The sequence below is a fragment of the Balaenoptera physalus genome, assembly GCF_965194825.1.
Source record: "Balaenoptera physalus genome assembly, chromosome: 20".
NCBI classification, from domain to species: domain Eukaryota; kingdom Metazoa; phylum Chordata; class Mammalia; order Artiodactyla; family Balaenopteridae; genus Balaenoptera; species Balaenoptera physalus.
In genome coordinates, this window is record NC_138901.1 from 4750296 (window position 1) to 4776403 (window position 26108).

The window sequence follows — 26108 nt, forward strand, 5'->3', positions numbered from 1 at the left end:
CCTACTCCAGTGTGACGTCATCTTAACTAATTACATCTGCAATGACCCTATGTCCAAGTAAGGCCAGATTCTGAGGTACCAGGGCTTAGGGCTTCCACATCTTTTAGGAGGACCCAATTCAACCCATAACACTAGACTTCTCTAACTTAGGATCAAGAGGCCAAGATTTGAAAGTAACATTCCCCAAAGATTAAAGAGCGTGAACATCTATTCTTTGCGCCCAATACTCCTTCATGAGAAATGATACATTAAAATGGACACCAACGCAGGCAGCTCCAATGGGTAACTGGCCCATAATCTCTCTCCCTTCACCCAACCCACATCTTAAACCTCCATGAGCTTCCAGACACTCATAATGCACTTCAGTTACAGAGTAATACACCCCTCAAATAATCCCACGCCAAAGCTGTTTATGTAACACTAAGGAGCCTTGATGTAGCTGCATCCAAGTAGAAATAAACATTTTATTCTATTCAGCAAAGGAAGGCTTCCTGGGGGAAGTGGTCACAGAAGGCTGAGAACAGAAACAGGCATCTAGGAAAAGACATGTATGTGAATAAGGCCCAACGCTGAAAAAGTTTCATATCAAATCGTTACCCGTTTCCCCAAATCCCCACAAAGAAACATTCAAGCTAGAATAGTTTCAGGGGGATAAAAAGCGCACTAAACAACAATTTCATTTACTTCTGCCTGGCTTCGGGTACAGAAAGTTTCAGGGGAGGGTCATACAAAAAGGCTCCCTTTCTCCGTGTCTTCTAACATATTATTTCTACATGAGTACTATCAGGCTAGTTACCCAAAGACTGATGCAGAACAAGAAGCCGATCACATTTCCCAATCTTATTTGCAAACAAGCGTTCATTTCCTGCTTATCAAGGCATCGTGCGGGCACTTTGTCTGTTCAAATCATTGTCTTAAGCCAGTGATGCAAACCACTGAGCAAGGCTGGCCCCAGCCAGAGCCCGGACGCTCAATGTCATTGAGCTCAAGGAGCAGATAATTAGTATTGAAAGGTGTGATTGCACCCCACTCAGCCAGGTAATCAGCCCCTGATTTCTCTTCAAGATTCTAGACCAATTGGAAATCTTAGCCCAAGAGGAGGCTGGAGGGAATTATCCTGGAAGTGTAGTATCCCTTTTCAAATATAAACACTGGACAATTATCCCAGCCAGTTAGCCCTTCCTTGCTCGGCACACGGCATCCCAGGCGGTGAGCGGAGGGGACCGTGCTCTTCCCAGGCAGGTCTGCCTCCTGGCCCCGGCTCCCATCGCCCCTCCCAAGACTGTCGCAACCTTGGGATGTCTCTGGAGACTGAGTCTCTTCATCCTGCTGCTTGTTTTGCAAACATTTGGCTGCTTCATGGGTACCTGCCCCGACCTGAGGCCCGAACTCCCTCTTGGCTGGGATGGGGAAGGCTTCTTGAGAAGGGCTGATCTCTTTTCCCACTCAGATCCGATGGCTTGGAAGTGAGAGATTGGACTGCATCTTTCTGCTATTCCTTCAAGGACGGAATTCCACTTCTCCGTTCTCCGACGCCAGCAGCCAACTTTGACAGAAAACTTGGTTAAATATTTCAATCGGCATAAAAACAAAACATCTAAGCAATGAGTTAAAGCCTCAAAAGAGAGCTCTAGTCACCTTTCTGACGTAGGTGGGCCCTCCTCCGTGGATAGGGATGCCATCTGACAAGGAAGATGCATATGGAAACGCAGTTGCCTCTCTATCAAAGGATGCTTTCTCCATCCCTTTACAGGGCTTTGCTTTAACCAAACTCACAATGGCCAACATAGTTAGCAAAATAAACATGATCGTTCATAAAATACCGACTCTTCCCGGCTCTGGTGGAGGCGGTGCAGCCAGCTACCTGCCCCCAGACTCAGAGGGAGGGCCCAGCATATAAACAAAGTTTGCATGCAAGACTCCATGTATTGTCAACATATCATGTTCAGGTTCCTGCCAACCTCACAGCAGGCACATAACTCTACATTATGTAATGCGGAGAGCAGCAAGGTTCTGGGAAAAGAGGCTTTTTGTTCCTTAGAACCTATCTACCCACTTGGGCAGATGTCTTCTGAATCAGGCCAAGCAACTCTCAGGAGCTGAGCCCCCAGAAAAGGTGCTCAGAGCCCCAGGTCACTGCTGTTCTTTCTTGCCTCTAGAAACTGCTGAGATTACAGTTTGTATTGCTGGGCAAAGGCCCTTTTGCCCTCTGCACAAAGCTCAGCTTGCTTCCAATGCACCCTATTTTCCCCTACATTCTATTATGAAAATCTCAAATATCCAGAAAATTTGAAAGAATCACCCAGTAACAACCCATGAGACATATTTTTAAGTTATTGCCCTTCTCCTGCATGGCTCTTGTATCCCTACCCTCTTCTCCAAGCCACTTATTTCAAGAGACTTTTCATGGGAAACCTATGACACGGGAAATCAGTACTCTGTGGTTCTTCAAGGTGATCTCCAGGGCTTCTGGCCTTCCTCTTTCAGAAGGGAGAAGAGCCTGGGTTACTGTTCTACACAGATCTGGTTTTTGATCTCAACCCTTCCACTTACCAGCTGTGTGAACCTGGATGTGTTATTGTCTTGCTCTGAGCCTCAGTTTGCCTTCAATTTATGATGGGCAGAGAGCTCACCCAATGAACCTAGGCTGAGCATTTATTAGACTCCAGGAACCCTTCCACATGACATCCGCTAGCTCAGATGCTCACGTGGCCTCGTGAGAGGGGCCCTAGTGTTGCCTCCCGTTGTAGAGAATCAGGCTGGACATCCAGGTCCTCTACCTTGTGGTGCCCTTGTAAAAGGAGCCATCGTGAGCATGGCATATTTAGTACAAAGTTTTTACTCACTGTGGCTTTTCGATGACTAATTCAAGGATTAGTATTAGCAGCAGTAGTATTTTTAGAAAGGGTCCCCAATCAGCACCCGGTTATAGATGAGAACATAGCCAACAATAAGTGCTTCTCATTGCCCTGGATTCCTGTACTCCATTCTTTTAACAATTGAGGCCATTACTATTGCCGGAGCACTAGGGATGCTACCCACCCCACCCCCCAAACCCAGGGTCCCCTGGAGAGCTGTTTTCTGTCTAGCTGGCAAAGACCTTTCTGCAAAGCACTGCTTTGAGTGCTCAGATTTAAAATTCAGAAAACTGGATAGTACGGTTGTGATAGGAACCAGAGAACGTTAAAATGCCGTAGTTGGGTAAGGCCATGCTGTATCAGACAAATAGAATTCAGACACCAGCACTTGTTAAGGTATATCTTTTATTGGCTGGATCACCTTTTTTTTCTTTTTTTAAGTGATGGAAATTTATCAAATCTAAACTCTGTCCATATGCCCTGCTGTAAACATGGCTATTTACATCGTGGCAATATTTCCAGGCAGACTCATCCCTCATCTGTTAAGCCCAAAGATATTTTCCGTGGCGGCTGCCATACAAATTTGAAACCCTGAGAGTTCTGAGGCTCATGCCCCACAGATGATTAGCTCTTCTCTGTTTCTAGGGGAAGGCATGGGATTCCTTAAGCAAATGGACTGCCATCTTTCAGGCCAAAAAGCTCTTGACAGTTTCCAACCCTTCCCTCCTTCTAAGCTCCTTCACACACAACTCTAACCAGATTCCTCCATAAGGGAGCATGTCAGAGATTGCTAAGGTCAGTCTTCTGGCCTTGGGAAAGGCAAAAGAAGAGTGAGTGCATGCTAACTTTTGATGAAGAACTGCCTTCGAGTGAGAGATGCAACTGAAGCCCAGAGATGTGGTATAGCTTTTCTAAAGTCACAGAGCAAGTCAATCAAACAAAAAACAAAAAAAAAACAAAAAAAAAAAAAAAGAGAGAATTTATGAGTTCTGAATCCAGAGTACTGCTGTGCGTTAGATAAGGAATAACGCCCATTTGCATAAGTCCAGAGACTCGAGAACTGAAACAAATCCTTGGAGAACAAGCGTCTTGGAAACAATTGAAAGCACGCTAATGACATTGTCTTTCTCAAAGGGTGCAGTTTCAGATGCACCAAGATAGGACACTGTTGATGAATCTGATACATTTTGCATCAGATGAAAAACAAGGGGCATCTTCTGAGTCTTTGCCATTAGTAGTTGAATTAGAAAAGTTAGAGTTTGGCGAAGAGATGCCCAGCCCAGGAGAGAGACAAAGGTCCACAGAACAGATGGACATGTTCAGAAGGAAAGGGACCACCAACTGATCAAACTGTGAAACTCTCCCCAAAGTAGAGTCACAAGCAACTCCAGAGCTGTGTCTACAACCATACAAGGGTTCTTGCTAAAATCTAAAGAGAAGGAGGAGTGGGGGGGCGGGGGAGGAGGGATGAAATGAGGTAGCAGTGTCCATCAGGAGCCTACACACATTTACGAGAATTATATTCAAGAACTTGCTTTGGGAAGGACTCTCCTGACAAGTCATCTGTGCACACTAATCCTTCCTTGGGCCGTGGAAGTTCACCGCCAGCAGCTCACATGGCCTCGTAGAGAAGCAATCAAGGACGGGCAAGAGAAAGTGATGCTTTAGGTGGGCTGGCAGAACAACTTCGTGGGCTGCTGTGTTTTTTAACATACTCACAGAACTATGTGAAGCCAAATGTTCTTCAGGCCGGGCCAGACGTTCTTCCCCCACCTTGGGGGTCTGCCAGTTTTTGCTGGCTCTCTCTCCACTGTCAAGCCTTCTTGTGAAATGACTGGTACTTCCTGCTTCCCGTCGCACCCCAGACCCAGACACGCTACCTCTCCCTGGGTAGCCGCCCTATGGTTTTGTGAAAGGGAGCCAAGGGGTTCTTGAGGACATAGGAGCCCTGTTCAGATGAGAACAGAAAGGAACAAGGTCATTTCCCCTGCTGCTTCCTAGTTTTCTTCTACCTTTTTCTGCTCCCCCTCATCTCTGACCATGGTCGCTTCTCCCTGGCTCTAATTCAGCGTCACATTCCTGCTTCTTTGTGTCCCAGCCTCCCAGCTACAAGGCCACGAGATGTTCGGAGAGCTCTGGCTCCAAGAAATTCTCATCTCCATAGACCTGTCTACCCACCTCCCACCTGCCTCAGAGAAACAGCCAACATTCCTTCAGTCCCACAGAGAAAGGGTGTGACTTGGATTACTCAATGAAGCCTCCGAGCCAGCATCTTATGCCCCCAAAACAACAGCGTTGTATTTTTCTTGGACTTGCTTCGTTTTATTTGGTTTCTCCTTTGATTAGCAGGAAGAACTCCTCTCCCTCCCCCTCCTTTTTTTTTTTTTTTAATCCACCAGCCCAGTTCTTCCGTTCTTCCAGTAGGATCCCAACCCCCAACCTCAATAAGGTGAAGCCCTGGATCATGAACTTGAGTGACATCAGTGAGCTTGAGAAACGCCATCCGTTTCTCCCAGGCTGTCTCACACATGGGAATCATCTCTTGGGAGCCTACAGGCCATCTCCGATCTGTTTGTTTTGGATGCTAATCCCAGGACGCTGGGTGAGGTGTTAGTCAGACTGACCTTTCCCATTTTCTGAGTCAGTGATCTTAGATCACTAAGTCAGGCTCTAAGTGTTGAAAATGAAAATCAATGTGTGGGCCCCGCCAGAGGGAGCCGGGAAGGTGGGAACAAAGGGGTGAGAGGGGAAGGTGACACGTTGGTTTTGGTTGAGACAAACAAACACAACCCTCTATCTGAGATCAAATCCATCCTCATCAAAAAGGATTCTGAGCGTTTGGGATGAGGCTCATATTACAAAGAGTCTTACAGGGACTTGACCCCCTCTAGACACGTATTGCCTCTGAAAGGGCTAGTATCAGTCGGAAGTCTCAAGAGAGCTTCCATCCATCCCCAAACAACCCAATCTCCTGGTATTCACGGAATTTTCTGTTTAGTTGTCTACTGATTTGGGAGGTTGGTTGGGCTGCAAGAGATATTTATGGAGTATCTTACCTCTCACCAGGCGAGGGCATTTAGGGCACCCACCAATTCCACCCCAAGCTTCTCTATCAAACAAATAGATCTAATGGAATAACAATGCTCATAATGCCAGGTGCTTGTTTGGATCGGCTTTTTAAATCCAGCTCTTATCTCAGAGGTCAAAGTCCCTAGTAAGGCTGAGGCAACGCCGCTTAAATATCAATGGAAACTCAGACAAGGCAACTTCTCATTTTTAACAGGAGAAAACAGGCTCCTTGAGAAGCAAAGTGTTTCTCAAAAGGTCACACAACATACTTACAGGAACACAGAGGTCACATTTTTGGTCTAAGGAACCCTGGGTTTAGGATTATTAACGGAAAGGTATATGGAGGTTGCATTGTGTTGGCAAAAGTTAGTTTTTAGGTTTAACCAAATATGCTGACCATCCCCTCAAGCTCTGTTGCATTAGAATCTTCAGAACTCTCCTATCTCCCAAATCGTCAGTGAAACATTTTTTCTCCTACCTAACCAATTCCAGCACACAATCTGGACTTCCTTTCACTTAAACATATCAAGCATAGCAGGTGCAATTCCCTTCAACAAATATTTGTTGAGCACCAATTACCTTCAAGGCATTTGCTCAAATCAGATAAAAAATGCTAAACCCGCTTGTGAAGCAAACCATCCCTTATCACACTCTCTCTCTGTTTCCAAAATTCACCACCTCACTCCTTTCTTTTTTTTTTTTTTCTTCTACCATCCTGTTCTCAAGAAGCGACAACTTGATTATAAAAAGAAAGAAATTATCCCTATTTTCTTTTCTCGGAGAAGGCGCACACACAGACACACAGACACATAGCCACGCACGCACATCTGTATAAAATAATTATTTGTCAGTAAGATCTTCCCAGACGTCATGGATGAAAATACACTAGGCCCGTCTAAGCTGCGAGTATGCCTTTTTTTTAAGGCTCCACGAAAAGAAAAAGAGAAAAGGCAAAACCCAACAGGACCCTAAAGGAGTCAGATCCCTTTCTATATTGTCAGGTAATTGTTAGCAGAAATCGGCTGTAATAACAAGCCATTTTAAAGGAATGCCAATTCAACTCCCTCCTGCTCAAAGAAGATCCAGAGTCTGCCTTTGTTCCGAACCTGGGCAGTTTTGAGAAAATAACAATACCTTCTTTTAGAGACCGTGGGGAATCTGGAAGGTAGGGCTTCTACTCTCCCAGATAAGGGCTGGCAGGAACGGTGAGTGCTACCAAGGGCAGGCCGGTGTCAGCTCTTGCTGGGGGCAGCCAGGAGCCCCTGGAGGAGATGGCCATCCTCTGGGGAGGCAGGGAGGTTTGGGGCGGGGCTGGAGGGGTGGGGGGGCGGGGTGAGGGTTGTGGCAGGAAGAGAGCAGTCTTGCTTTCAGAAACTTAAAAAAGGATCTCAACTCCTCGGTGTGGACGGGCCAGCCCAGGCCTCCATAGTGGCAGAAACACCAGTCTCTTCGGAAACGGCTCCCTGCTGACGGTATGTTTGCAGTCTGGGACAGTTTTACACCACTGGTTCCTTCCAAGAGTCTGAGGTTTAGGGTTTGGGTGAGCTTGAGGGTTAGTCTTTTTTTTTTCTTCCCCCCTACCTTTTTATTCACAGTTTCCAATACACAAAGCACTTTATACCATCCATGGAAACCCCTGTGGCCACAGACTAGAAAAAGACTATGACGAGTGTCCGACACACGCGGGGAAGGCAGAGGGCAGTGTCCAGTTATGTGGCACGGATGTGTTGCTTTTTTTAAAAAATCAGGTCCCCAAAGCGGCATTTCTTTGCGAAAGGCTGGACGGGCAAGGGCTTCAGCTAAGAGAGCAGCACAGCCTGACATGATGGATTAAGAAATGAAGTTGCCTTGAGTTGGTCCATTTGGGTAGTTGTGTAGCACAAGCCAGGCCTCTCTTAGACATTCGTGAAATGTTTGTGGAGTGAATGTGCGATGCTTTTTTAAAGGGCTCTGTGTCATCGTTAGAATGTACTGGATGCTTCCCAGAGGCTGGAGTCCTAACGTTTGAATCTGTCATTGTTCTCGTCCCCACTAGACTCCCTGGCTCCCCTGAGAAGGGTCTGAGCTCAGGAAACATCAATAAAATGTGCTACTAGGGACTTCTCTGGTGGTCCAGCGGTTAAGGGGGCCGGGGTTCCATCCCTGGTCAGGGAACTAGATCCCGCCTGCTGCAACTAAGACCCGGCGCAGCCATATGAATAAATAAATAGATAAATAAATAAATGTTTTTTAAAATAAATAAATAAAATGTGCTACTAAAATAACTGATCTTTGTTCTTCTCTTGAGGTCTTCTGTCCCTTTCTGTATACTCTCTGGAGATAGTCCTGTGCAATCACCTTTACCCACCTTTCCTTTTTTCCAACCAATTATACCGGAATGATTGCCAAAAATGAAGACTGAGCCCAGTTGAATTCTAATCTGGCTCCTCCATAGAGAAAACGCTAGAGAACGGTGGAAAGGACACCATCAGGGAATCTGAGCTCCAAGTGTCCGCAGCATCTGCCCACCCCCCTCTTTGGAGCATCAGCTTCCTCTTTCCTTAAACCAGCATCACAACCCTCTCCCCACGTGCTGTACACCATCAAGTCTCAAACATCAATCTTTGCTGTACAAATGAAATGTCTTCTCATACAGACCAAGTTTGAACCAGAGGATTCTAATCTTGATTCCTCCCCGAAAGAATGCGTTCTTCTCCTACACTGTCCTTCTCCGGGGTCTGGGCAGGAGGGGAGAATGGCTATAAGGCAAACAGCGAGTACCAATGGGAAGTGAGATCACCAGGTTACTGAATCAGCCGTGACTTAATGCAAAACGCAAGACAGCCACTTGAGAGTCAGAAATCCCAGCAGCCCCTCTTCCCTCCCAAGCCCTTCTCTTCCACTGACAGCCTTGTTTGGGAACTTTTGTCCCCAAACCTGGGTTGCCTCATAAAACACAGAGTCCAAAGGAAATAAGGCAAGGCCAAAAAGAAACAAGGCTATGGGTAAAATTTCCCCCACTGGAGAAGAGAGATGACAATGGCATAGCCCATCTGGTCTTCTGAGTTTTTACACAATAAGCATCCAAGCGTTGGTGGCTACTGTTTTCTTGTTTCACTGTTGCTGTTAGTGTGGGTTTTTAGCCCTTTGCCCTTAGAGCTGTAAAAGTTTGGACAAGTGACTTAACCATTCTAAACCTTATCTTTCTCATCTATTAAATGGGGGAAAGGAAGAAGTACCATGAAAGGTTTTCTTGGGGGGATACAGGTGACATATCCAGGTAAAGCCCTTAGCAGATTGCCAAGCACATGGTAAGGGCTCTGCAAACACTTCCTCTTATTAATAAATGACCCAATGGAGCAAAAAGGGACAGGGTGATGACACAGGGCCCTGCCTTCCAGCATGATGAGGACTTCTCCAGGATTAGGGGGACAGTGACCTCCCATTTCTGCTATGTTGAATGAAATGATTTTGAAAACCTGGACAAGCCTGGATCAAGATGTAAAAAAGCTGCCACCCAACCCAGAGAAGAAAGAAATCCCAACACACCTCAGAGTGAAATGATGGCTGTGAAACGATGTCAACCAAGGCACCACTTCTGCAAACCCAGAGAGGTTCTCCTGAAAAGGAAATGAAGAGGAGGAAAGATAGGTCAGATGTGCAAGGTTCAAGTCACGCTTTGTCCTCTGCTCCTGTGAGACAAAGGTGGCCAAACCCTGATTAGGGGAGAAGGGAGGAGATAAGATCAGAGACACATTTCACAAAAGGGTAGAGCCCCCCGTCTCTCCGCGTGACCCAGAAAAGAGCCAGAGCCCAAGGAGATCTCCGGGGGAACAGTGAGAACGTGGGGGAGTGGTCTGCTTGGACGAGGCGGCCTGCGGGCCTGGGAGCCAGAGTTCCGTGGAAACAGCGGTGTGTGGCACTCTGCATGTGTGGGACGCGCCAGGGGAGGCAGATGCGACCCTGGCAACACAGGATCCAGGGACCTGCCTCTCCCGTTAACTGCGTGACCTTGAGCAAGCCACACGCTCTTTTCAGGGCTTCTGTTTCTGAACACGAAAAAGCAGGGAGAATAATTTCTTCCCCTCACAGCGTCCTAAACATGTCCAGGGAATACAGCTGATGAGTGGATGTAAGGGCACTTCAAAAGCAGAAGCAGGAAGCAGCCGCAAGGAGTATTCATTAGCGGTGAAATTATTTTTCAGTAACAAGTGAGAAGGCACAAGAGCCGATTCTTTAGAGTGATGCGTGTGTGCGCATGTGCGTGTGTGTGCGCATGTACACGTGCGCGTGGGAGAAAAAGAGAGAGGGGATAGAGTGTGAACCCCCAGGATTCCTGCCCTGGAGCGAGTGATTCCGCAGCGTGTGAATGGGCGTTCGGAGGGAACCGTGTAGAGCTACGATGGGTGAGTCTGGGTAGTTGCTGGTTTTGTGGGGGCGGAGTGATGGAAATCACAGTGTGGATGGAAATGGACACAGTGCACTGAGTAGGGAGAATACAGGCTCTAAACAGAATGGAGGCTTCTCTTCCCTAAGCCGGGAACCCCACATTTCCTACCCGGGGTGGCGCCCACTGGTGGAAGAGAATGCCCATCCTCGACCCCTCACTGCATCACCCCACCCGTATGGCACCAAGTTTCACCCAGGAAGAGCAAAGAGCCTTGACACTTTGACACTTAATAGCTACATAAATACATGTTGAAATTAACTCCTCCCACCCCGCCCCACCCCACCCTCAAGCCAGTGCAATAGTTCCCAAAGCTCCAGTTTCTCTCCTCCTCCTGTTTCTCCTTGCCCTCTACCTCTCCTTCTCCCCTTCTTCTTCCTCCAAGTTAGTCACCGTTTGGAGAGGGGCAGGGGTGGAGATGGGTGATTTTGTTTTTCAAGTGCCTTTGGTTGGAGAGGATGTAGGGTGTTAGGTCCAAACATTACCGCAAGAGTCCCCCAAGTCCCTAGACATCGTACATCCACGTTACACACACTTTCATTCTCTCTTTCCCTTTAAATCCCCCCCGCCCCCAAAGAGGAGTAGGGGAGGGATTTGTGCTTCTGGGGCTCCTGGGACTGATTAGCCTGCAGATTTCAGGTAGCTCCAGCCACATGTGCAGCCCACATGACACCCCTAATTCCATACCCACAGCCCTCCTTCTCCAAACAAACAGCAGCGCCCTTGGCAGAGGAAAGAAAATGCCTTTCTTAGGGGAGCTGCAGAGGAAAGCCAGGTCATAACTGTCTGCTCTGCTCTGGACCACCCCCCTTCCCCACTCTCCCCGCCCACCATTCATTCCACAGGCAGCCACACCGCGCGGGAGGCTCATCCATGAAAGGACTGTACCTCATGCTTAGAAAAGCAAGCAAGAAAACCAGGAAGAGAAAAATATTTATTATCCTTGTATATTTGGGTAGCAAGGTCTGGGGGTTTTAGAGGTTCTGATATGTTAATAATGATTTCAGTTTGTGGTTTGTTTTCTCAGAACCTGTAAATCCAGGCCAGAAATGTACAAAGATTGTAATCTAAAAGCTTTACATCCATCACTCCAAAAATTCTCCAAAGGCATGTCTCCAACACTCTTTCCTATAGGAAGAAGTCAGAGGGTAGGAAATTTAAAAGAGGATTCCAGAACAAGGACAGACTTCCTTGTGAGTGGCATAGGCAGCCGTCTACGGGACACATTTTGGAGGGGAGCTATAAAGATATCTCATCCGACCAGCCAAGGTGTCCCACCACGTGACTAGCAGAAATCTACCATTAGATATTCATTGCTGTGGCTAAGTTTTGGTCATTCATTCTCTAAATGAATCTTTATTCGGCAGAGTCTTTGTGGCATATAGACTGGGGATACAAAGAGAATAACACTCTGTACTTGTCCTCAAGGAGATCACAGTTTAACGGTAAACATATCCACACAAAGGACAAATGACAACACAAAGAGGCATGAACAAAATGTTATAAAAAACAGAGAGATAAGAGCAAATATCCATTCCTGGGGAGACCTCAAGTCTTCACAGAGGGGTTAGATCTGTGAAGACCTCGGACCTCTATCTCCTGTTAACGTCTGGCTACCTCTGAGACCAAGAATATACTAAGTATATAGTCATTTACTCCATAGTCTGAATAAGGCTCACATCTTTCCCAAGAGAACAGTAGATGAGGGCAGCTTTTATCTGAGAGAGACACCTTTCCCTGAAAAGGGAGAGGTGTGCTGCCGGCAAGCGTAAGGAAGGCTCCCCAGTCCATGAGAAAGGAAACTCCTGAAGATGAGGGATAAGCCAGTACATAAATCCAGGAAGGCTGGGCCGGTTCAATACATGAGTCATTGAGGAACAACCAAAAAACATGGAAAAGACCTGAGGAATTAGGACTACTCTCAGGAATGAGCAAATGAAGGCAAATCAATAATTCTTTCTAAGGAAATTCCAAGGAAGCTTTGCTTGGGATTTCTTAGAATCAAAAGAGAACCTGGTCTTTTCTCTGAACCCATTCTTAAGTCTCAAATGCAGCCTCACTCTCACTTCCTGGTTTGTTTGACTGAAAATCAAAGTGCCCTTGGCAGAAGTGGGCTGGCGAAGCCTGGGGACAAAGGAAGGGGTCGGTGACCGTTCTTGCCATCCTCTGCCTAACCTGTCCGGTCCTCTTGGCTGATACTAACCCAAGACTTGGCTAAAGCAGGTCTCAGACCTTGCTGAGCTGAGGAAGTGAGCTTGGAGGCAAACACCTCCACCAATATCACTCTGAAACCCCGCTTTCCTCAGATCTAAGCTCCTGGAGGAGAGTCAGAATCAAGAGAGCCTCCTCCGTGCCAGGAAAATAAAAAGCAATTAGTGACTTTTGCTTTAGGCAGAATCGAAAGGGGAAAAAGAAATCTTGGAGCCTCACAAAACCCCACCTTCCTGGGCCTCTCCGGAACCACAATGTTCAGCCCACTCAGCGTTTGGCCAATGCCACCCTCTCCTCCCTCAGAAGATTTCTTTGCTCCTGGAAAATCATCTGGAAACTGTCATCACCACTGTGCTGGTTGGCAGATGTCCTCCAAAGAGAGAGTGAAGCGTATACCCCACACTACAAGGCATTTCTGGGCTTGGACCAAGAAAGGGGGGGGCGGGGCGGGGAAAATGATGGCTGAGGCACAGGGCAGAACAGGATCAGCGGGGACAGAAGGAGAGAGGTGAGCTCTGGGGGCAAGAGGGAGGAGATGGAAAGGGATCGTACACTGAGCCAGGAGCTTAGAACCACTTCTCCCTCAGCACTTTGATGGAGCAGCAAGGATGGGAAGTAGCTCTCTGTGACCCATGCATTCTTTCAGGGCAGGAAGAGGGGAAACCATGGCAGAGGCTGAGAGAGCAGATCTCAGAACATAGTGAGCCCAGAGGACAAAGCAGGGAATGGGTGGAATTCAGAGGCTGAATTCTGATGGAAACCAGACCAGGAGACAACAACAGCAGGGACCCAATCTTGTCCCCTTTGGATGTTCAGGCACATAGCAGGCCCATCAAGCAATGTCCACTGAACTGATTTATGTGGGGGCTGAGGATGACTAAGGTTGGGCTCTCTGGGGCAGAGATGACAAGGGAAAGAATGACCGGAAAGGGTATGGGAATGGAGAGAACAAGATGTCCCCACTGCGCTGTACTTCCTCCAGAACTGTACTCCACTATCTGGGGTCCTGGAGGCAACACTCAGACCTGTGGAGCCCGTCCCCGCACAGCCGTCCGGGGTCACCCACACCTTGGAAATCTGCAAGCACCAGAGGCACCTGGTTTGCTGCCCATGATACCTCATGCGTTTAGGACAGTTGAGGTTCAGACAACAGCTGGATTCGGGGCTCCTTCCCAGGCCAGGCCTCTGGGGGGGAGCAGACCCTGGAGGCAGGGGGTTAAAGCCAGGATAGAGCATGTGAGCCAAGACTACCCACCCTACCTTCCTTTCCTAGTGGAGATAGAACCCTCCTTCCATCAGACACCACTTTTCTGAGGACAACCTCCCAACCTGTGAGACATTGCCACTGCTCCCAGAAAGGGAGTATTTAAGGAAAAGGTGCCTCCGTTTAGGGCTCTCTAAGACTACCTGTCCCTTTTGAAGAATAATAAATGCCCTGAGGTCCGAATCTCTAGTGACCCTACCCTTAAATTATACGGAGAACTGCTATTTGTCGCTGCGTTGCACGTGGTTATGAAGGCAGGTGAGACTGAAAGGACAGTCCTCGTCTGTCAACCAGAGCTGGCAGTTTTGTGAGCTTTAGGGGCACCGGGGAGGGAAGTCGTTTCTGCCACCACTCCTGCCTCGTCCAGGCTGTTGGGCCTTCTCTCATGTTTCCTCCCACCAGGAAACTGGGGGAGCAGCAGTTTCCAGCCCAAGAACTCAGTGAGACAGAAGCAATCTGCACTTTCCCATTGGAAGTACACAGGTGTTGTCCTAAAGATGGAGACATGGACACTGTGAGAGTTTTCTGGGTCTTAACGATGTAAAGGCGAGGATACAAAAAACAACCATGACAGCATCAACACAACAAAACCCCTGTTCTTCTCATCTATGCCAGGCCAAATCTCACGCTCGTCAAAAAGGGCGGGCGGGGGGGCGGCATTTAAGAGTTTACTTACTCCTTTTCCATCAGTGAAAGGGCCTTGGGAGAAAAATGTCACGGAGAGAAGAAAAAAAAAAAAAGAAAAAGGAAACGAAAAGAAAGAACCTGCTTTCTCAAAATGCCTCATCTGCCTATTGGAAGCTGGGAGAGAACTAGAGACACCCCTTGCTTCTCCCTTGAAACAACCCCGGGAGGGAATCAGGTAATCATGCTGCCTGTCTTCCCTGCAGGCTTGCAGACAGCGACGCGGACCAAGAAATTAATTTGAAATAAACAATGACAAGGCAGGAAGCCTAGCGGGTCCCCCGGGTTCCCTGTGGCCCCCACTTGGAGAATCCCCAAGGCTGTTTAACCAGGCTCTTGGTCCGCCTACCCTCTACAGTTTTTGCGACGTCACCGCTCTGAGAACCCTCCGCTTTAAGACTTCACTCCGGGGAAACTCGAAAGTTGGGGGCTGACCTCATGGCCTTGGCCTTCCCGGGGCCCTCGGGGCAGAACGCGCTACCGCTGCCGCCTGAGCTCGGACCGGAGGGCAGGCGACCCAGCTGCGCTCTCTGCCCTTGAGCCTCGCTCACGCCGCTCCGAAGCGGGGCCCAAGTCTCGGCAGGAAGGATGCCCGGCTTGGCCCTGAGAACGTAGAGGTGCCAGAAACCCGGGCGATGCGCTCTGCCCCGGGGATAGAAAAGGACTGCGAGAAAGACACCAGATAACTTGTCTTTAATTCTGACAGTTACCTGCGTGATTGTTCAATAACACCATTTCTCACTTTTCGTAGTTGGATGGAAACATTTCCCAGATTCATAAAGATCCGAAATAATCGCCCACTCTTGAGGACATCTTAGAGGGAGCGGCTGTTAGAGTCGCCTCAGGCTGAGATTAAGTCCTAGCTCTAGAACCCGCCGTCCCTTTAGGGAATCGGCACAAAACTCCTGAGAATCTCAGCTCTTTTCTGTCGGTTCCTTCCCTGGGACCGAACACACCCTGAACCGAAAGGGGACCCGAGGGGAGGCAGGTGAGAATCTGATCTACAGAGGAAACTCCTGTGGGCTGAAGTGAGCGCCCTGACCCTGTGGCGTCCTAGGCAACCGAGGCACCGCTGCGTCGAGCGCTTATTTTATTTGTGTTTTTGAAACATCAAGGCAAAAGCACCTTCAGCTGAAAATGCCTGAGAGGTTTTTAAAAGAGGAAAATTGTGGAGGGACGGAAAAACAAAAAAACAAAAAAACAAAAAGCAAAAAACACTTGGCCCAGGAAATTTCCCGCAGGCCGTCCTAGGGATGCGTGGAGGCAATCCGAATGACGCGCGGCCCCCTTGTACCTTGACTAAAAACAGATATTTTCGAAAAAGTAAGGTTAAAAAAAGAGAGCACGCTCCCTTTGGAAGCCAAGCCCCTTTTGGGACCGGGACTCCCCCACTCCCACCCCTCCGTTCCCCCTCGGATAGCCGGCCAGCCCTGGACTGGCCAGCTCCTCCAGGCTCTTGCTTTGGCTCGGGTCCGCGCCCCCGGGGCGCCGCGCGGGGTGGCAGCCGCCGCTGCCCCAGGCCCGGCCGGGTCACCGGGGAGTACACTGACGGCTCGTGCCTTCTTCCCCCGACACCTCCTCCCGTCCAGCTCACCCCCTTTTCTCTTCGAAAACAGAGAGGGGAAGAAAAGTGAAATGCCCCTCTCGGCCTGCAGTTTTAGGGGCGCTGGAATTATATAGTCTTGGGTGACGCTGGTCGGTTAATCTCCCAGAGTAGGGCGCCCGTTTGGGGAGAAATTTGCATGGAGAAACGTACAGTCACATGCGTTTATGGAACGTGTTGCTGGGAGGTCTGGAGGCCTGCGATGTCCAAAGATCACATTTATTTGGCCGGTTAACAGATATTTATTGCGTACCTAACGAAGCGACCTGGGACTTTCCTCTGCCCTCTTGCTGTTGCCGTCCGGCCCAACGCTTGTCCTGGGACAAGCTTACCTGCCGCTCCTTTTCAAAGAGAACTGGTGTCGGGCGTGCAGAGCGACAGGCAGACAGGATCCACGCCCAGTGAAGAGTGCTAATTACCGAGGAGCGCTTGGCAGCGGAGGGAGGGCCAGAGGACCTGAGGGTCCCGCCAGGGACTGGGGTCTTTGACCTCAAGGGAACCAGGCCAGGGGAACTGGCGCAGAGAAGGGGCATCCCTCGTCCTGGGCACTTATGTAGAAAACGTTGCCCGGGGCTGAGATCTTTGGGAGACGCTGCTGCTCTCACCCCGACCAATTTCCTCCAGGACGTGCCTCCCTGCAGAAAACGGATTTAGACACAGTCCCCACTTTTGCTAAGGAATTTTGTAGAGGGAGGTCGTGGTCCTTAATTCCCCAGGCAAAGGGAACCCATCCGCCCACACCGTCCACCCCCATCCGAGACGGAACCTCCCCCCCAGACCCCCGGTGTTTGCGCCAGCCCCCCCCCCTCCCCCGAGCCAGGGAAACTTGCTCAGCGCCAGCACCCCTGGGCTCCTGCCTGGGCTCCCGCGTAGACGCGGAGGGAGATCGGCCGCCCGGGCTGGGGAAATTGAGCCCGGCGCCGGCCCCCGACGCCGAGGAGAGAAGCGGGGGTGGGGATGGGGGTGGGGGAGGTATCCCAGACCTCGGTTTCCCGAGGTTCCCCTTGGGATCCGCTCGCACCTCCAAGGCTCCGCTCCCGGCGGCAGACCTCGCGGCGCTGGCTGCGGAGCGGGACCCAAGCGCGCGACTCGGGATCCGTGGAGTGCGGTCCATCGCCTGCCCCTTTTCTTGATCTGCGTCCTTTTCCTCCCTCAGCCCCACTAGACTGTTTAGCTCCCAGGCAGAGCGCTCTGGCTGAAACTGGGCCGACAGCCTCAGTTTCCCGATCTATAAGCGGAACATTGTGAAACGGGTTTCTTTCCCTCGGGTTCTCTCTGACTCAGGTGCTCCGGTCGGGGACTGCGAGCGTTCTTCCCTGGGCAGGTTAGGGAGGTCAAGGGCGACGCGGAAGAGCCCCGGCAGAGAGGTGGAGGAGTTGGCACCCGAGCGCTTGCAGAAAGGCAGGATCGCCCCCACTGGCTAATGGACGGTGCCCACGGGTCAGAATTGGCCTGGTCCCGGCACGCCGAGCAGAGGGCAACGCTTGGCACCTGGGAGCCCGGGGTCATTGTGGTCTCGGTGTCCCCGTTCTGTGCAGAACAGAAACGTCAGGCATCTCGAACGCTTTTTTTTTTTTTTTTTTTGCCCCGTGCCCTATAGACACACACCTCCCAGTTCCCCTAACTGGGATGCCCAGAGGTGGATCCGCACGGGAGGGAATATCGAGTAGGAATTTCTGCCGAGATAAATCTCAGCAGCAACACGCAGTCCTGACTGAATGGAACACACCACCCCCCCTCCACCACCATCTAAGTTTTCCGCAGTTTCTGTGTTAGACAGTTTCTGGGCTTTTGGCGCCCCCTCTGGATACAGCTAAAAATTGCAGTCCGTTTTTAAAGTCAACTGATTGTTTACCATAGGTTTTCAAAAAGATACAAAAATGCTGGCATCAAACGAACAGAAAAGGGATACACCCCGGTAACTTACGATTTAAAATGCGATATATTACGTATCTCCTATTACATAATTGTACTAAAAATATATTATGTGTACGTATTTATCTTGACAAATATTTAGTGAAATCTTCCAAAATATCTTAAAGTCACAGTCGTCTTCACTGCCTTTATGCCAGTAAACATGGGAATTACAATAAAATGCGACTAAATACAGACGGCCTGGTTAAAACTTCTGCCTGAAGTTCTGGCCTCTGAGTCCCCTCCTGGGTCAGGTGTCTGCGAAGGCACAGTTTATACTAACAACTGTCCCCTCCCTAGGATACAGAAATCAGTCCATACTAACCGGGATTTTTTTCTCCTAAGAAAGGACGAAGTTGTTCTTATACTTTCCGAGCGTATTCACGGAGCCATGAATACAAGGCTATTGTATGATGTCTCTCAAACGGGTAAACAAGCTACAGGGTACTAAAGACATCCACTTGTGAGTGACATTCGTTTAAAAAGTAAATATTGTTTAACAGGTTTGTAGCTGACTACCTTCTGAAGAGTTCCATTTCCTGTAACAAATGTTGACTTCTTCAGAAAGACGTTCTTTTAAAACGAGATTTTAAAAAATTCTTCAAGGAAAACATTCTTTGAAACCTTGCAATAGTGTCCGCAATTTGCAAATTAGAAATAAGAAGTCTTTGCTATGATGCGGGCCGATGGACACTAACAATAATTTAATTCGGAGGCGAACATTGGCGAGAGCCAGAAAGGAGTGGGGGGAACGTTTAAAATTGAATTTTCCACAGTTGTGCGTTTATTTGTGATTCTGGAGACATGTACCCCGCAGGCGACTAAGATTTTTCTTCTCTCCCAGAACAGAGCCAACCAAGCTGTAAGCAGTTCGTGTAAACACAAAGGCTGTGCTCAAATCACACTTGAAATACATCAGAGACACCCCCAGCCCCCTCCCCAGAGCTCCCGAACATCTGCAAGTCAGAAAGGACCCGACTAAAGTCAGGACGACAGGCACTTCACCGCTCCAGGTGTTTTGTAAAAAAAAAAAAAAAAAAAAATGGGCGAAAGCAGGCAAGCAGCACGACTCCACCAAAGTGGAGTGTTTTGTCTGCAGTGGTGCCCATTGGTTTGGCCTTTTCAAACCAAGGCACCGGCCTCAGCCTCGCGGCCCAGGACAGCCACACTCGCAAAGTTCGACTTCTCAAAGCCAGAGCAGTATGCAAACTCTTTCCAGGGGCAACTCTGCTGGCGTCCTGATTCGACCAGAAGTGAAAAGCAGAACCTCCGAGCAGTCGCCCTGTCACGGAGGAGGGTCGGCGGGGTGGGGGGCTGGGGAGGGGGCGGCTGGAGAAGGACTTGTCAGAGTTCAAGGTCGGTGAGGCGCGCGGGACGGCTCCCGCGAGCGCGGGGCTGCGGCGTCGCCGCGGCCGCCAGCCTGAGCGGGGACCTCGCTGTGGTTTTCATTGATTCCCTTTGCAGGAGCGCAGCCGAATCCCGACCAGCCGCACCAGCCCCGGCGAACCAGAGCACGTTAAATCTATTTATATGCATTATTACCGAGGAACGGCGGGCGTTGAGTCACCAAAACTTTTGCTTCGCAAGACAATTTCTAAGCGCTTTCGGCGGAGGCCGGCTCCAGGCGCGGAAACTGGGCTATGATTTAAGTCAGGAGCGACAGCTTTTCGAATACGGCAAACTCCGACTAAGTCCCCGGGACCACGGAGAAAACAGCGAACAGAAATGCTTGGGGGTGGGGAGAGATCCTAGTCTACACACACACACACACACACACACACACACACACACACACACACACGCGTGCGCGCAAAGATTCGCGCGGAGACGGCACCGAATTCTGACATTACCAGAGCACGGCAAACTTACACACTTGGACGTCCCGGGTCCCCCGCCTTCCCCGCAGCACCCCACCCCCCCAACCCCCCACCAGCAGACCAGCGGCTGCGTTCCCCTCCCCGCTCCGCCCCTCCCCTCTCATCACCCTGCCCAGCGCCACAATCCTCCTCCCCCCCAAAGTGGACCCAATCAGCTGCCTGCCAAGCCCTGAAACCTGAAATGCCGTGCTGTGATTGGCTGACGTCTCTAAGGTGAGGGGGTGTATTTATTAAAGAGCCGCTGGGCTGGGAGTTGGAGAGCGGAGTGCGGAGCTTGAAACTGACTGGGAACTTGAGTGGCGCCGCGACTTGCCAGTTTCACTCCAGGAACTTTTCTTTGCAGGAGGAGGAGAGAAGGGGTGCAATCGCTCCCTGCTTTTTGCTCTCTTTCTCCCCCCCCTCCTCTCCAATTCGCCTTCCCCCACTTGGAGCGGGCAGCTGCGGGCTGGCCCCCGCGCGCCTTCCTAAAAGCTCGCCGCTGCGGCCGAGTGACGCGCCAGGCTCCCCGGGAGCCGCTCGCCCCGCGTCCGGGCAGCCGAGGGGAGAGTAGCCCGCGCCTCGAGCCCACGAGCCGCCGCGGCTTCTCGCCTTTCCCGGCCACCCGCCCCCTGCCCCGGGCCTGCGTATGAATCTCCTGGACCCCTTCATGAAGATGACCGACGAGCAGGAGAAGGGCCTGTCCGGCGCCCCTAGCCCCTCCATGTCCGAGGACTCGGCGGGCTCGCCCTGCCCTTCGGGCTCCGGCTCCGACACCGAGAACACGCGGCCCCAGGAGAACACGTTTCCCAAGGGCGAGCCGGACCTGAAGAAGGAGAGCGAGGAAGACAAGTTCCCCGTGTGCATCCGCGAGGCCGTCAGCCAGGTGCTCAAGGGCTACGACTGGACGCTGGTACCCATGCCGGTGCGCGTCAACGGCTCGAGCAAGAACAAGCCGCACGTCAAGCGGCCCATGAACGCCTTCATGGTGTGGGCGCAGGCGGCGCGCAGGAAGCTCGCCGACCAGTACCCACACCTGCACAACGCCGAGCTCAGCAAGACGCTGGGCAAGCTCTGGAGGTAGGGCGGGCGCGGCAGGGTGGGTTCCGCGGCGGCGGCGGCGGCGGCGGGGGGCGCTGGCCGGGACCGTCTGTCCGCGCCCCGCCTCCCAGCAGGAGGGAGTTGCCGGTCCCGGAGCAGGCGGGGTGGGGCGGGGGGGAGGCGAGGGGGAGGAATGGGGACGAGGTGTAAGTTGGCTCAGAGTTTGACTAAGTTCTTGGATTGCTCTTGGGGAAAAGGGGGAGGGGGTAGGTGGAGCGGGGAGGGGCGGCGGGGCGTGGGGGGGGGGGAAGATGGCCAGAGGAGGGGAGAACACCAGCAGGAGACTCGGTTGGGAGAGGGCTGCCGGCCGGATCTCCCGCCGCAGTGAAGTTCAATCCCAAGGAATTGAAGTCTGCCTCCCCCTCCCTCGAACTGCGCTCCCCCGTGAAGCCCTTCGCCCACGGAGATGGGATGCAGGGTGGGGGGAGAAGCCGAGGCTAGAGGGCCCTGTGGCAGGAAGGAGGGGGGAGAAGGGAGGCTGCTGGAAATAGGTGGGTGCAGTGTGTGTGTGTGCAGTGGCGGGGAGGGGGGGGCAGGAGGAGTTCCTTGCAGATTAAGTGGTTTTTCAGAAAGTTTTTAAAGGGTGTTGCGGACGGAAGGGGGGCGGGTATAACTCCAGTAGCAAAGGCCCGGAGAGCGGGAGCCGCGGAAAGCTATTTTCATCTCCAGGGTTTCCAAAAGAGGAGACAAGGGGAGAGGGCGGGGCGGGGAGGGTCCGCTCAGGTCGGACTAAAAGAACGGAGATTTTTTGTTTTCTTCTTTTCTTTTACTTTTTTTTTGTTTAAAAAGAAAAGTTTCGAGTTGCGGTAGTGGCTGGAAAGCAGGGAGGAGGGAGGAAGGGGGGCTGTGTTCGAAGAAGCCGAGGGGTGGGGGTCACCTCCTCCTCCCGCCGACCTGACAGCTCAGCCGGTTTCACGGAGCCCCCCCCCCTCTTTTTGTCTGCTACCCCCCCCACCCCGCCCCCAGACTGCTGAATGAGAGCGAGAAGCGGCCCTTCGTGGAGGAGGCGGAGCGGCTGCGCGTGCAGCACAAGAAGGACCACCCGGATTACAAGTACCAGCCGCGGCGGAGGAAGTCGGTGAAGAACGGCCAGGCGGAGGCCGAGGAGGCCACGGAGCAGACGCACATCTCCCCCAACGCCATCTTCAAGGCGCTGCAGGCCGACTCGCCGCACTCCTCCTCCGGCATGAGCGAGGTCCACTCCCCCGGCGAGCACTCCGGTGAGTCTCCTCCCGGCCCCGCCCCGCCACCCCCGGCCAAGCCACCAACCCCCACCCTGGCACACCGCGCCCCGTCTGGCACACCCCCGGGCCCCCAGCCACCTAGTGGGCTCTGCTTAGGGACCTGGCGCTCCCTGGGGAGGAAAACACACTAATCACTGCGCCAAGCCCCTGAAAACACACACGCGCGCGCACACACCCCCCCCCCAACCTAATCCCTGCATCCTAACAGTAATTTTTATTGCGGGGTAAAATGCCTTTACAGCTTTACAGGACTTCTCCCTTTTTCTCTTTGCTCCCCCAGCCCAAAAGCACACACAGGGCTCTTGTACAAGTAGCAATTTGGTCTTCCGGACCCTCCGGGCCTCAGACCCTCCCCTGATAAGAGGAGACTGCCGAGTGTGTACCGGCGAGTTAATCATTCAGCGATTTCTCTCGGGCGCAGCGCGCCTCCCCCGCGGATACGGGACACTTTAGCGAAGGGGGGGAGGGGGTCCCAGGAGGGTTCCTGAGACTAAAGCCTCCGTACAGCCCTGCTTGATTGCCCTCTGCTTCTTCCTCTTTTATCGCCCTCAGGGCAATCGCAGGGTCCACCGACGCCACCCACCACCCCCAAAACCGACGTGCAGCCGGGCAAGGCTGACCTGAAGCGAGAGGGGCGCCCGCTGCCAGAGGGGGGCAGACAGCCCCCCATCGACTTCCGCGACGTGGACATCGGCGAGCTGAGCAGCGACGTCATCTCCAACATCGAGACCTTCGACGTGAACGAGTTCGACCAGTACCTGCCGCCCAATGGCCACCCGGGGGTGCCGGCCACGCACGGCCAGGTCACCTACACGGGCAGCTACGGCATCAGCAGCACGGCGGCCACCCCGGCGGGCGCTGGCCACGTGTGGATGTCCAAGCAGCAGGCGCCGCCGCCGCCCCCGCAGGCGCCCCCACCGGCCCCGCCGGCGCCCCCGCAGCCGCCCGCGCAGGCGCCCCCCCAGCCGCCCGCGCAGGCGCCCCCGCAGCCGCCCGCGCAGGCGCACACGCTGACCACGCTGAGCAGCGAGCCGGGCCAGGCCCAGCGAACGCACATCAAGACGGAGCAGCTGAGCCCCAGCCACTACAGCGAGCAGCAGCAGCACTCGCCTCAGCAGATCGCCTACAGCCCCTTCAGCCTCCCGCACTACAGCCCGTCCTACCCGCCCATCACCCGCTCGCAGTACGACTACACTGACCACCAGAACTCCGGCTCCTACTACAGCCATGCGGCGGGCCAGGGCTCCGGCCTCTACTCCACCTTCACCTACATGAACCCGGCGCAGCGGCCCATGTACACCCCCATCGCCGACACCTCCGGGGTCCCTTCCATCCCGCAGACCCACAGCCCCCAGCACTGGGAACAGCCCGTCTACACACAGCTCACCAGACCTTGAGGAGCGCTTAGACAGAGAGCGACGATGGCCGTGATGATCATAAAAAGAACCCAAGAAATAACGCAACCAACCAGAATTTCCTTTGGACATTTTTTTTTCTTTCTTATTTTTAAAGACATGTACGCTGAAGGCAACTCGAACTCAGATTCCAAGACAGAAGCATTGACTATCCAAACGCGTTACCACCTTGTTGCGAATCAGTGGCCAGGCCACTCTTGGCTAGATGGACCCGCGGAACCGACGGGAAACTGGACTGCAAACCTTCAGAGCAAGCGTGGAGGATGATGGAGATGCGTGTGACCAGTTTGCTCAGTCTCTCTGCCTGTTTGGACTTTGTAATTATTTTTTAGCAGTAATTAAAGAAAAAAGTCCTCTGTGAGGAATATTCTCTATTTTAAATATTTTTAGTATGTACTGTGTATGATTCATTACCATTTTGAGGGGATTTATACGTATTTTTAGATACAAAAATTAAATGCTCTTATTTTTCCAACAGCTAAACTACTTAGTCGAACAGTGTGCCCTAGCTTTTCTTGCAACCAGAGTATTTTTGTACAGATTTGCTTTCTCTTACAGACAAACAGACAAAAAAAAAGTTTGTGTGTTGTATTAACCTACAGAAGCCACAGATTTGTGTTACGTGATCAGTTTGGGGGGTTAGCTTTGCTTAATTCCTCAGGCTTTCTGATTCAAGGAGGAGTTGCCTTAGAAAAATCAAGGCCTTATTTTGCAAATACGGAAGTAAACAATAGTCTAGAGACGATTTGGTAAGCTTTATCATATATATGTTTTTTAAACAAGAGAAAAACACCTTAAAGCCTTAAAACCATGCTGCTGGAAAATCCTTGTGCCCTCTTTTAGTGCATTTCCTCCTGTGTTTGCTCGCTCACCGCAACCTTAAGAAAGAAGCAAAAGGCAAGCAAAGGAGACGAAATCTGTTTGGGGAATGTTTCAGCAGCCAATACTGTGCCCCAGCACACTGCCCCCTGGTTGCCTGCCCGGGCCCCATGTGGAACACAGATGCTAGAATCCTCTCACTTACACTGTCACCTGTGCCTCTCTGAAAACCAGCAGTTAACTTCAAGACATTCCATGTGCTAAAATTATTTATTTTGTAAGGAGAGGTTTTAATTAAAAACAACAAAAAAATCTTCCTTTTTTCTTTTTTTTTTTTAAATTTACCTTCTTTAAAATAGGTTGTTGGAGCCGTCCTCAAAGGGTATGGTCATCTGTTGTTAAATTATGTCCTTAACTGTAACCAGTTTTTTTTATTTATCTCTTTAATCTTTTTTTTTTTTTATTAAAAGCAAGTTTCTTTGGATTCCTTGTCCTAGATTTGTATAAATGCCTTTTTGTCTGTCCTTTTTTTTTTTTCCTCTTTGTTGTTTTGTTGAAAACAAACTGGAAACTTGTTTCTCTTTTTGTACAAATGAGAGTTTGCAGATGTAGTGTATCACTGAGTCATTTGCAGTGTTTTCTGCCACAGATCTTTGGGCTGCCTAAACTGTGTGTGCGTGCGTGCGTGCGTGCGTGTGTGTGTGTGTGTATTGTGACTCAAAACAATGCAAGCATGTGTCATCGATGTTCCCCTATGTGTTCTCTTGGAGAGGGGGAGGAACGGGGAGGGGGGTCAGCCCACTGACAGACCTTAATTCTTAATAATTCTGTGGCTGGAGAGTGAGGATTGCTTTTTAAAAAAGACAGCAAACTTTTTTTTTTATTTAAAAAAAGATATATTAACAGTTTTAGAAGTCAGTAGAGTAAAATCTTAAAGCACTCTTATAATATGGCATCTTTCCATTTCTGTATAAAAGCAGATCTTTTTTTAAAAAAAATATTTCTGTAACTTAAGAAACCTGGCATTTAAATCATATTTTGTCTTTTAGGTAAGGTTTGGTTTGTGTTTGTGTTTTGTTTGTTTTGCTTGTTTTCCCCCCCAAACCTTTTGTTTTCTCTGTGAAACTTACCTTTCCTTTTTCTCTTCCTTTCTTTTTTTTGTATATTATTGTTTACAATAAATATACATTGCATTAAAAAGACAATGGCCTATGGACTTATTCATCTGGTTCTCCTGTTAAAAGGATGGTTTGAAGAATTGGGACACCAAAGAGATCATGACATCCCAATCATTGTGATGTTTTTATTTTTTATGCGCACTTCTGGCAATCCTAAAACCTGCTCTGAAGAAAAGACTGTGTCCCCAAAAATCAAAGCAGAAAAATCTTGAAAAGTGCCACCCCATTAAGTCACATAGAGAATTACACGTCCGTAGCTGCCATTCTGGCAAAGATGTTTGTTGTGGTTTTAACACTCTCATGCTTCAGGGCAAAAGCTGCTCCCTTGAAGAAGTCAGAGGGGGAATATTAGCCCTGAAATCAGTAGCTTGTCAGAAGACAGAATGCCAAAGGGGTGACTTGCCTGTCTGAATGTAATAGAGCAAAGCGTCTGTGATTATGAACACATAGCAAAGAAACGGGGCGTCCA

General features: G+C 50.7%; 1 protein-coding gene and 1 long non-coding RNA gene across 4 annotated transcripts; one reads left to right on the plus strand and one right to left on the minus strand.

Moving 5' to 3' along the window:
• Window positions 1–444: 444 nt before the first annotated feature.
• LOC309649662 lies at window positions 445–19934 on the minus strand. Of its 3 annotated transcripts, XR_014257238.1 has the most exons (4): window positions 17137–19888; window positions 9456–9526; window positions 4578–8665; window positions 445–1546 (listed from the first exon to the last, which is right to left on the minus strand). It is a non-coding gene; the product is annotated as an uncharacterized lncRNA (long non-coding RNA). The 3 variants fall into 3 exon arrangements; XR_014257236.1 differs by lacking the exons at window positions 4578–8665; window positions 17137–19888 and adding an exon at window positions 19899–19934; XR_014257237.1 differs by lacking the exon at window positions 4578–8665.
• Window positions 19935–20078: 144 nt separating this feature from the next.
• SOX9 (SRY-box transcription factor 9) lies at window positions 20079–25666 on the plus strand. The gene is made up of 3 exons (XM_082439844.1): window positions 20079–20962; window positions 21950–22203; window positions 22780–25666. Exons 1-3 carry the CDS (start codon window positions 20532–20534, stop codon window positions 23622–23624), a joined length of 1530 nt encoding a protein of 509 aa, XP_082295970.1. The 5' UTR covers window positions 20079–20531; the 3' UTR covers window positions 23625–25666.
• The last annotated feature ends 442 nt before the right edge of the window (window positions 25667–26108 follow it).